The sequence below is a fragment of the Narcine bancroftii genome, chromosome 7 (assembly GCF_036971445.1).
Source record: "Narcine bancroftii isolate sNarBan1 chromosome 7, sNarBan1.hap1, whole genome shotgun sequence".
NCBI lineage: Eukaryota > Metazoa > Chordata > Chondrichthyes > Torpediniformes > Narcinidae > Narcine > Narcine bancroftii.
Genome location: NC_091475.1, coordinates 53,506,718 through 53,518,843, shown reverse-complemented (window position 1 = coordinate 53,518,843; position 12,126 = coordinate 53,506,718). Strand labels below are relative to the sequence as shown.

The following is a 12,126-nucleotide window of genomic DNA, read 5'->3' as shown; positions in this document are numbered from 1 at the left end:
AAAGAATGGACTCAGTAGAATTTCTGGTGTATTTTTGTTGAATGACAACATTGTCTGACTGAATTAATGCAACCTAGATTGTATACCTAAAATGGATGAGAGGGGGGGGGGGGTGGGGGGGTGGCTTGGGAGGAGGGAGGGGGGGGGGAGAAAAAGTCACTGTAAATGTGTGAAAAAGAAAAAGTGTATATCATGGCTATTGTGATTTATGGTGTGAAAAATAAAAAATTTAAAAAAAAAAAGTGTGCAGATGGCCTCGTCAGCAACAACGATGAGTCGAAATACGGAGAGGAGGTGGAGAAACTTGTGAAATAGTGCAAGAATAACAACCCGAGTCTCAACATGAACAAGTCAAAGGAAATGCTTGTGGACCAGGGATGACCACCCTTCACCACGCATTAATAGCTCCGTAGTGGAGACCAAATTCTTCAGTGTCTACTTAAGAAGTGACCACAACAGTGAATTCCTTAGAAGGCTGAGATGGGCCACCATTCTGCCGACTTTCTACAGGAGCTCTATTGAGTGCACCCTGGCGCGCTTTATCACAGTGTGGTATGGTTACTGCAGAGCATTGGATCAGACGTTAATCCACAGGATCAAAAAATTGGCATCAAAGATCACAGGAGCCACCCTTTGCCCCCATTGATGGAAATTACCGTGATTGTTGTTTAAAGACAGCTTGCAAAATTAGGGAGGACTTCTACCACTAGAATCACTAAAATAACTCTCTGTGACTCTATTATTTATTAAGGATATTACAGTATCATCCAATAGCTTGAATACACCTGGGATTGTCTAATCTTGGAAGTTTAGCAGGCACAAGGCTGGTCAGTATTTGCCTGGGAACACCAGGGACTATAGGTTTCTGTGAAGGGTGTGGACAAAATGGCAACTCTCTGCCTGCCTTATGGTAGACAAAAGTTAAAGAACTTCACGTATGTTACATTCTAAATGTAGTATTATGTGACATTAATGGAACCTTTACCTTTGTATGAATATACATATGTAGAGTGAATGTGTGTATCCTTTATCTGTATGTGTTTAAAGTCTACAACCGTGTTTTGCACTGTTGTGCACCATGGACTGGAGAACACTATTTTGTAGGGTTGTATTGGTACAGTCGGATGACAACTTGAACTTGTGTTTCAGTTACATTACAAGCACTAATCTATTCTATCTACAGATATTGGCTGCTCCGTAGGGCACTTTTCAATATGAAAACTTTCTTAAGAACTTTCATAAACCAGAGCTAGGTATATTATTGAAGGCTTCTGGTTTTACTTGGCTGGATTGGTTGGAGGGCACAAGACAGACAAGATGAGCAGTAGTAACCAGCATGAGCTCCCCTTGAGGGCAGTTAAAGATGAGATAGAAGAGTAATTGATTTTAAAAGAACTCTCAAGATCTCAGAGAATCTTTTTAAAGGACTGCCTTCATCTTCTGTCTCCGCTTCAAAGCCAGGGATTATCCCTTTGAAGGGCACTGTGCAAAACTTTCCATATCATCAACAACCATTTCTTCACTGCCCCCAGAGCAACTGAAAGCCCACGTGATGACCCTTAAGAGTCTTTGGTCATCAGGTAAAGACTGCATTCAGAATGAGGTGCAAGGTTCCATCATAATTTACTGCTGATAGAAAGTGAGAAACTCGCATGGAGCCAAGGCACCAGCACAGACAAGTTGGGACAAATTGCCTGCCTCTGTGCTCTCATTTTGAGGTAATTCTTTGTAATTTATACATAACATCTCAATTCATCGGTTCAATGAAGGCCCTGGAAAAAACATTATAAACTTACAAACTGGAAGCAGCTGCGAACACTGGGTTCTACGTTGCTGCCTCCAAAAGATGCAACCTCTCCGAGCTGGCGTGGAATCTGAATTGCCTCATGCAGAAGAAGCCCAAGCCTGCGCTGATCACAGAATCCAGTGGGGCTTGCCACTTGCTTGAACAGATCTGCAAAGAAATGGCACTGAAGATAAATTAGCCTTACAAAAGGAAAACTGCAAGACCACAATCTGTAGGAAAGGAGCTTCAACACCACACACAATTCAACCCCCTCCGGAGGGACTTTCGTTCAGCTTTGCCTCGCTTGGATGGGTGGACACAGAATTAGGACGGACTTCAACCCAGGGATGAGTGTTTGGTGTAAATGCACTTTAAAAATTCATTTTATTTCATTGTCTCTGACTCAAAGAAATAACATACATTTATGACCTCTGAATCTTACAAAACGTGAAGCTGTATCTGACGATCAATTTCTTCAGAGTAAAGGTCCTACAAGGGGCTGATTTATTCGTGATGGTGCTTGGTCAGAATATAAAATGCTCCTCTTCAAATGTACCACAGGGCCTTTTACCTTCACAGAGCAAACAGAGAAGTATAGCATCATCTGGAAAATGGCACTGACAATTGTGTTGCAACTTCTCTCGCTGATTTATAATGAAAACTGACTCCTTGTTATACAGAAGGATACCTGACCTCTCTGGTTGGAAATCAGTCAGAAGTTGCTTTACATGCCAATCAAAGATTGGATCCATCCACAGTTGAAGCTGCCATGCAATTGGTTCTTGCAGTTTACACAGGCACACTTGGGCTGCCCCCTCTAGCTGGCTGTAGTCGAAAGCTAATCACGTGCAGCTCTTGATCCCTGGAGACAATCCCTAAGCTCCACTCCAGGTTGCGGACCGCGGCTGAAGCTGGAAGGCCAACTGTGAAAGGTTCGATCTAAGCTGTGAGCGCTGCTGGAGACCAGTTGCGTAGTGTATGCAGTACAGGGTGGGGGCAATTGTGGTATACATCCAGGAGAGACCATTACATTTCACCCATTGTAATTAGATTAGTGTTCCTGTGTTAATTAGTGCACTATGCTTTTATATTGTAGAGGAGTGTTGGTTATTGTGTCATCCTCGCATCACTATTGGGAGGTGTGAGTATCTTTGACTGACTCGTATCCAATGTGTTTTATTTGCGTGCTACTGTTGTGCACGTGTGTGTGAGTGTGACCCCTGTTGTGAATTTCCCTGTGTGTAAATAAAGATCACTGTTTTCTGCTAATATATGTCCAGGACTTGTAACTTTTTTGAACCCATCAAACCTATTCTCGGGAGTCTGGTACAGAGCAGGGGAGGGCATGGGGGGAGGGGGGAGGTAAATGAGATTTTTTTCAGACGCTGCATCTCTTCACACTCCAGGCTTATATCATGAACATTGTTCTGCAGAATAAGCCAATTGTTCTGGTGTGCTTTATCATACTTATCACAACATAGCATACATTATTTTTAGCAATTGCACTGCACAGATCATACTGCATTTGTTTAATTATATTCTGAATAGTTGCCACTTGTAATTCTATAGTGCCTGCAGCAGTTTCACAACATGCAGTCTGGCTACCAATTGTGGTGTCATGGTATTCTGCAGGACTACCCCTAGAGATTTCACTGTGTGCTGAACAGCTATACCTGGTGACTTCAGCACATGCTGTATCAATGCCCCAAACAATGTCTGGAACAGCTACCTATGATTTCGTGATATCCAGCACAGCTACACTTCACTGCATGCCCATATATGATGCTTTCAATGTGTGCTGTGCAGATACCTGGAATGGTTTCAGTACACATCAGTTAGTTGTCTGCAATCGTCTCAGTATACTCTACATAGCAGCTTTTTAGTATTTCATAAAATGTTCCAGGCTATTTAAAGTCTTCCTGCATCTGTATCTGTCTCTGCATTGCAGTTTGCTCAATACATACTTTTTGGTCAAAAGATGTTCTCAGTGGAAAAAGTCAAATACACGAGTTTGGATTGATTTGAATTGAATTGCCTCTTGTCACGTGGATTCGGATGTAGTGGAAGATTTTGTTCTGCATTCTTGCCAGGCAAGTTAACCTGTACTTAAGTACAACAGGTGGTTAAAAAAAAAAGCAAAAGTGTAGTGTTAAGGAGAAAACGCTTAATTTAAACAGCGCAATGCAGCATCAATTTTTTCATGAGAGGTTAGTTCAATGGTCTGATTACAGCGAAGAAGAAACTGCCCTTGAATCTGGTGAAGGGAGAAGAAAAGGTGACCAGGGTGGGATGGATCTTTTACTATGTTGCACGACAAACTGAGCTGCAGTCACAACCCTCTAAAATATCTAGTGGCCTTGGACAAAATGCTTCCCGAACCAAACTGTCAGGTATCAGGACAAGACGTTTTCTCTGGTGCACCCTTAAGAAGTGGTAAGAGACATTTGGGACTTGCTGAATTTCTTAAAAGCTTAGATATTCTTTAGAGTTCAATCGATCTGAATCGCAAATTGGAGCACAACATCTGATGAACCATTTATTTCATGCCTTGGAATATATCCACGTGGCTTTGTTGCTTGAAATATTTTGCTATCAAGTGCAATATTATCCATGCTTGCATAGTAAATAGAAAAACTACATTGGATGTATTTGCAGCAGTTTCAGTAAATGCTGTATTTTGTGTATCTACCTCTATCAGTTATTTTTAAGCATTCCCCACAGTCGGACAAGCATAATGAGCAAATATAATGAAATAAAATAAATCCAAACAGATTAATTCATTCTGCAAACAAGCTCTGTGTTTATCAGATTACTCTGAAAGAATAGTTTTATATCCTGCCAGTTCTCTTTTCATCTCCTTTCCTTTCCTGAACATTACAAAGCCTGGTTTAAGTACCAAGCATACATGCCATATAATTTGCAGATCAAAAATGAACTGGACCTGATGAGATGCAAAGTTTCAATTCCAAACCACTAACTCATCTTTCTGAAGCCAGATTTGGTAGGAGCCAGGGCTAGAGCCAAAAGAATGGTGAAATCTGTCAGTTGTCTCAGCTCGTGCTAGAAAAGTCCAACTAGTGTCATATCTCGCTGAAAGATCACTCCAGAAAACTGGCAATATCAAGAAGAAGTTACGATAAAAAGACCAGAAGATATTGGAGCAGAAGTAGGCCATTTGGCCTGTCGAGTCAGCTCCACCATTCCATCAGACTCATCTGGATGGCTGCACAGAAAATCTTGACTCATATTCTCCATAGAAATGCAGGCAGTTACGTCGGCATATCCTCTCCCAGTACCGTGGTGGAAGCATGCATCAACAAATGTTCCCACATTTTCTGAAAGATCCTCACAGGCATGCAGTCAGGATATTGCCAGATTCCTCATAAATGTATCGGGAAATGCTCTCGGTTCCATTCATAACTGCCAACATTTCTCATGACACTGCAGTGTTTTGCCCATTCACTTTGAAAGGGGAGAATCACTTCCACAGAAAGATTGTTTGGCACAGGGCAGGGGAAAGGCAGAAAACTAACACTTTGCTCACTCCACAATTAAACCATGTGCAAGTCACACAAGGGTGCTGTGTGCAAACTGTCCCATTTGTTAAAAAATACAAGGTTTGCCTGCCAAATATTTCCTTCCTGGCCAATGTTCTTTGAAGAATTTCGAACCAAGTGTTCACACTTCCTCCGAAATTCCTGTACACGATGAGGATATTGTGCTGTGAGCTGATAACACAGAAACATGAAAAACTGCCGGCTTTGCTGCTCTTGCACTGGAGGCACATTAACTATTTGCAGTGATTTTAATCCCTAACCATTACATGTGTATCAGGCAGAACAAACAGGATTTATGCATTCTTCTCGAGGATGTAACTAACCATCTTCAAGTGAGCCATTTTTAATCTCTTTGGCCTATTGAGGAAGTTGTACTTGTGAGTTAATGAGGCATGTCAATTTCAAATAAACAACTACTCTGCCTTTTCTTCTGAACATTTACTCAATTAAACAAAAATAACTTAGCCATTCCTTCACTTGTTTTTTGTGTAAAAGTACAATAAAATGTACAAAAATCAAAGGAATGGTGTTCAATAGAAAATATCGACATTTTGCAGAAATTACAACGGTCAAAGTCAAGAGAGATGAGTCATGAGTTAAATGGCCACGTTTCTCTCTGCTGAAACACGAAAGTCTGCAGACACTGTGACTGTAGTAAAAACACTCCGAAATGCTGGAAGAACTCAGCATCTAAAAAAATATACTGCCGAGGTTTCGAACCTGAGCCCTTCTTCAAGGAAATAGCAGAATAAGGTCATTCTGCTAATTCCTTTAAAAAGGGTTCAGGCCTGAAATGTTGGCGATATATCTTTGCCTTTTTGGATGCTGGAAAGACCCACTGAGTTCCTCCAGCATTTTGGTGTGTTTTTACTTGCTGCTAAAACTTGCTGCAATGACAGTTCATTTTATTAATTAGTGAATTTAATTTAAATAAAAAAAGGAACAGGCACAAGCCAACGAAGAAGTTCAAGACAAACTTACATCGATATTTGTCCTCCAGATGTGCTTTGCACAGAGACATGATTCCACTTTTAAAGGACAGGACACGGATCTTCCCTGTTCGACCACTAGAGAGCAATTAAATGTGGATTCAATTTGGAATTAAAATAAAATGCATGTTACAGAAATTACTCTCTGAAGGCAATAAGTCAGTTTAAAATATGAGAAACGTGCAACCTGGAGCAAAGATGAAATATCAAAAGCATCAGGATGACAGGATATTTGGTTGAAATTGTTTTTTGCATCAGTGTACTGATCACAACTGGGCAAGGATCCTTCCTAATTAGGCTATACAGTCACAGTTCAAACAATCATGATGGAGAGACCTGAATTGTTCTTGCCATGACCCGCTGAGCCCTTCTTGCTTCTCTTGGTTCACTTTTGCTTGCTAAAAAAAATATATTTCACTTGCTCGATGGTGCTGCAACTGAAGAATGCCATCGCCAAATGATCAGGATAATCTGTGGCACAGATGACCATGTATTTCTAGAACAGAAACAGTAAGTACTGCCAACTATTTCAGCTCTCTGTGTTAACTGGAATGACAGTTCCAGAATACAGAGCATTAATCACAAGTAAATGATGGGCTGGTTGTTTCAAGTTTAAAAACTGCAACCCCTGCAAGATTAGAGAAGACCCATCATCTGCATGAAAAGATGCTTGGAAATTTTAAATTATTTTTTAAAAATGTTGACATTCAACATGGTAACGGGCCCTTCCAGTCAATGAGCCCGAAGCACTCAAATACCCCAATTAACCTACAATTCCCATGTTCTGAAGGATGGGAGGAAACCGGAGGACCAGGAGAACGTACTAATTCCTTAAATACAGCGCCAGATTTGAACCCAGGTTGCTGGCGCTGCAATAACAATGCGCTAACCGCTACCCAAACCATGGGCTGCTGTGGGGATGAATGAACTGGAAAAATTGGATTTCACGTCTCCGTGTCAATGGTGCCACAGTTATTCCATATTTCTTGTTATGAGTTAATCTTTATCCAGAAGGTTTAAAACAGGAAAAAAAAGCATGTTGCAACTCTTTTTCACTCATACCACACTCATTTTAATTATAGAAGGTAATGACAGAGTGGTTGTGATATAGAGGGGGGTACAAAGGGAACTTTGCTAACTTCATCGACCTGATGAGACACACATGGGTCAAGGCACACTGGATTTCCACCCCCCCTCTTCCCCACCACCGTTAACATTACATTACCGTGAAGAATAAAACCAGGCAAAAACTGGTCCTTTAGCCCATCATATCCATGATGAACTTCTTGCCTGTCCACATGAATCCCATTAATCTGTTCCACTTGGAATGTTTTGTGCATACATGAAATTAGAATTGGATTAAGTGATAGAACTCCCAAAGTTGAATTGCTTTTAAGTGGTGTTGTCGAAATTCACAACTGACTGCCCTCCTTCCAGGTGAATGAGCAGTATCAGTGGAATAAAAACCAGCATCCAGAATTGTCGGAGAGTGACCATGGGAAATCGGGTTAAAATACAGGTAGCGTAAACCACTTTTTTCTGTGGATAAAATACTTTACTGTTGAATTTTGATTTTGTTTTCACAAATGGTTTGAAATTGATAAATTCAAGCTGGATCCCAGAAATAGATTACCTCAAATTCCTTGGGGCATATCATTCTGCGAGTTCAGCTCCGTAGAAAAAGTATCTCAATCTGCTTATGCTACCCAAACACAAGAGTTCGCAATAAAGGAGCATGGAATAAAATCATCTGCACATTACAGATAAATGTGAATTTATAACTGTGTAGGCATTGCCAGTATCTTAACCAAGCATGTAATATATTGTCAACATATACAGTCTTCCTGCTCCCTCAGAATGCAATGTCTCCATTTTGCACACTTTCAGGATCAGAAATTAACTCCTAAAATGGATAAAAACGCACAACAAATCTTAAATTACGCAGAAAACGAAAACCAGAATCTCATTGCTCTCTTCTTCAGTCCTCCATTTCTTGTTTGAAGGAACAAAGCTGGTGCTAAACTTTGCCCTTAATGCTATGCTTATCAACTGAGAGTGGAAAATGTTGCTGATGTAAGAGAAAAAAAACATTCTGTTGGGTGTCAAACCCCTGGATCTTGAAAACAAAGCACAGACACACTTTTTGATTCCAGAACGCACCAGCAGTAGCAAATTTAATTATGACTATAGATAAACTTATTCCACTCAGCAGCGCTTAAATTTTTAATATAACCAATTATGAGATGATCTGTGGGTCTCTGAACAACCAATGCTCATTAGTGATGTGATTCTAAGTGTATTAAGTAACCCTGTGCTCATGTATCTATTATCACAGCAAAATTACATCTTTTACTGTTTCAATGCTCTGATCTAATTGAACATGGTTTATATTAAATAAATATTAAAAATTCAAGGGGGAGGGGAGCTTGTATGGAACATTCCAGATACATGGGTGTTTGGGTGGGGTTATTTTTGTTCAGTTTAGGTTTCTCTGAGTTCTTTTCACAATTTTATTCTCTGGTTGACTTGGCACATGAAAGCCAAGAAGGCAATCAAACAGCAGAACACAGGTTGTCCTCAACATATTGCTTAGGACAGTTGTGGTGGGAGGAGAACTAAAAGGGTAGCTCCAAAGCTATGTTGTACTCTGCTCTGACTTATTGGCACTCCAGATAGGACTCCACGCACAGTGGAACCAAAATAATCTCCTCCCACCTTATACCACAGAGAAGTTGCACTATTAACCTGAGCATTACAGTTCCCCATCATGTAAGGCATCGCACTTGTTCACAAAAACCTTTTGGGAAAGAATGATTAGATGACATCTCAGCTAAGGGGCACAGAGTAGACATTCATCCTCTTGATGTTCACACAAAGCATGCATGTCAAAATGCTCTTCTGAAATTCTCTTCCATTGGAGTCAATAAGCAAAGGTTTATACATTGCTTAAATCTTGCATAAAACATATGAATATCTGCTCTATAATAATGTGAATGACAAACATATCAATGGAACCACAAATGCAAATATAATGTTTGCCAATTGTCAGTCCTGAAGTCAACATAATTTTGTTTTATTTTTAAATAGCAGCGTCCAGGCAATTTTACAGAGGAATAATCTGTAAACCTTTAGGAGGCAAGTTATTGTCAATAATACAATGTGGGATCACTTCACTGCTGAGCTTAATGATACCAATGCATCTTTAAAAGCTGAGGGAGATAGTAGCCTTGACAGCACATCTTCCAACATGGGCACTTTTATAGAGAAATAAAGTTAGGTTCACGGTTGGTTGCGTGCACTGAAAGCACAATTGAGTGGGCCCTATTGCAAATTCAATGGAACTAAGTAACAGAGAGAATAAAATGTAGCCATCACGACATTGTGCATTTATCACATGTGACCGAGGAATATCGCCCCTCTCCCACCTTCCCCTCATCCAACAAAACTTTCCACCCCCACAGTCCTCTCTTCTGCATTAGTGATGTCGGAAACATTCACAGTTCAAAGCAATACTTACGTGTCATAGACGTTGAGCAGCCAGTTTAAACACATGTCCACACAAAGAGGCACGTTGACAAGGTTGCTGTGCTCCTGCTCCAGCCGATCATAGATTGAAGTCAAGCAGTTAATTATCTCTAAAATATCCAGCAGTTGATCGTTCTGTTTCAGATTGTGCTGATCAAAGGCCTCACAAGCACTTGGCAGGGAGAGAAGATCCACTGCAGAGGAACAGACAGGAAACAGAAAAATTACACTGAAATTGTTCTCAAAACGATTATTGGAAAGCATTCCCAACTGCCAAATTCAGTGAAGTGGCATCAGTTTTGTGCAGATTAACTTAAATGCATCTGCCTTGTAACATATTACAAGGTGGTGTTAAAATACTCAGCCTGAACATAATATTCAAACTTGCCAACTAGCAACAAGGGAACAGAAGGATCTCCACGGAAACTTATTTTGTTTGAAAAATCTGCAGTACAGATGAAGACGGTTATGTTAAGGAGTAATAAGTACAAGTGGTGGATATTGGCATTAACACCTCCAAGCTACAGGTGACCCAATTCATTAGATAAAATACCCCCATAGTCTTCCACTTCATCTGTAGTCCCTAAGATAACTCCAGTGATTCTGAAACCACAGACATTTCCACAGCAGGATGGGAGAGATGCGAAGGGAGTTTGTGGGGCTGATCTTTTTGATGGGCGTGCAGGACTTCTGTACATTCCCAATCCACAGGCTCAAGAATTCCAACATCACCAAAATGCTCTTTAACTTTGAGCAGTGATGAGCCAGTGGTGATGTGGCACTTCTTCACAAACCCGAATATTTTCCCCCCAACTGCCTAACAATCGATTATAATGAATAAAGAGTCTGATGTTGGGCACGTTAATAATATTGCCAGGTCAACGCAAGTTTATTGTCAGGAATGTAGAATTGGTAGAGGGTACTGATGTCGGTTTGATTATCCTTTGGTGAATTTGGAGGAATCTGCCAGGTCCATCACAGGTACTGACTTCCCATCCACTGAATGCATCTACTGCATGTGAGGCACTGCCTCCAGAAGGCAGCTGGCAACCCCATCATCCTGGTCACAACCTCCTCGCTGCTTCCTTTTGTCAGAAGAAGACCATCAACCTCTTGGTTCAAGAAGTTTCTTTCCAGCCCGTAGGGGTAAATGGACTCCCAGCCTCGAGTCCCGTGTTAACCTTCTTCCCTAAAATGGTGGTATAAACACTGTAGGATCCCAATGTGCGGACCAGCCCTTCGTGCAATCCAGGACACTATTTTGCTCTCTTTTCTACATTTTATATAACTATGTGGCAGCACACATACTCGTGGCGAACCAGCCCCGCTTGTACCGCCGTGTGGCGGGGCAGCCTTGAGAAGATAGCATCGTTGGGGGACCTCCTTGCCTCATGGCTTTAGCCCAGTGCGCGCCTCAGGCAGCCCTTAAAGGGGCGTGCGCGGGATTTGAATAAAAAGGTCGTTGAGAACCTTCAATGTGGTGGTCGTTAGTCTCCTTCATCATAGTTGGTGCTGCATTGGTAACCCTGATGAGTCCAGACGTTTTTCTGGCCTCCCAGCCTGGAACCCGCAGAGATCAACGCTGTCGCGATGAAACTGCCCCCCTTCTGGACACATTGCCCACGTACATGGGCACCGGAGTGGAACTGAGCATCTTACCCCCCTGATTGCCCTTAAGATCCGCACTCGAGCATGGGGTCCTACCCTGCGGGCAGCCAACAGTTCCGCCATCAAAACCTTCGGCACCTGCAGGGCGCAGATCCAGATTGGGAAAGACAAGTTCCGCTGGAGGTTAGTGCTGGCCTCAGTGGGTACTGTGCTGTTGGGGGCCGACTTCCTCAGAGCGCATGGCCTGCTGGTGGATGTGGAGGGCAAACGACTAGTCAATATTCGCACTTTCCTCTCAGTCTGCCTCAATGCCACAGAAGCCTGCGAGCCGGAGATAGCTGCCATCACCGTTCCCAGGGACGAGTATTCCAGCATACTCAACTAGTTCCCCACCATCCTGCAGCCACAGTTCAACACCACCATGCCCCAGCACGGGGTCTATCACCACATCTTCATGCAAGGCCCCCTGCTGCATGCCAAGGCCAGGCAACTACCGCCTGAGAAGTGTCAACTGGCCAAAGAGGAGTTCTCCCGCCTGCAGGAGTTGGGGATCATCTGCTAGTCCCTGGGCCTCCCCTCTCAACATGGTCCCCAAGTTCCCAAGTCTGTGGGGATTATCGGCACCTGACCGATGCAACTACGCTGGGCAGGTATCCCATCC

The 12,126-nt window shown here is 42.2% G+C and overlaps 1 protein-coding gene across 27 annotated transcripts in view; it reads right to left on the bottom strand.

Moving 5' to 3' along the window:
• Positions 1 to 12,126, bottom strand: part of dmd (dystrophin) — a 1,604,005-nt gene that overhangs the window by 79,761 nt on the left and 1,512,118 nt on the right. For 26 of the 27 annotated variants that reach the window (XM_069890130.1, XM_069890120.1, XM_069890110.1 and 23 more), the window contains 3 exons: positions 9,850 to 10,051; positions 6,325 to 6,410; positions 1,797 to 1,954 (listed from right to left, as the gene is read on the bottom strand). In XM_069890130.1, coding sequence (XP_069746231.1) covers positions 1,797 to 1,954; positions 6,325 to 6,410; positions 9,850 to 10,051 — 446 coding nt within the window. Of the gene's footprint in view, positions 1 to 1,796; positions 1,955 to 6,324; positions 6,411 to 9,849; positions 10,052 to 12,126 lie in introns of those variants that run through there. The other variant, XR_011341867.1, reaches the window with a different exon arrangement.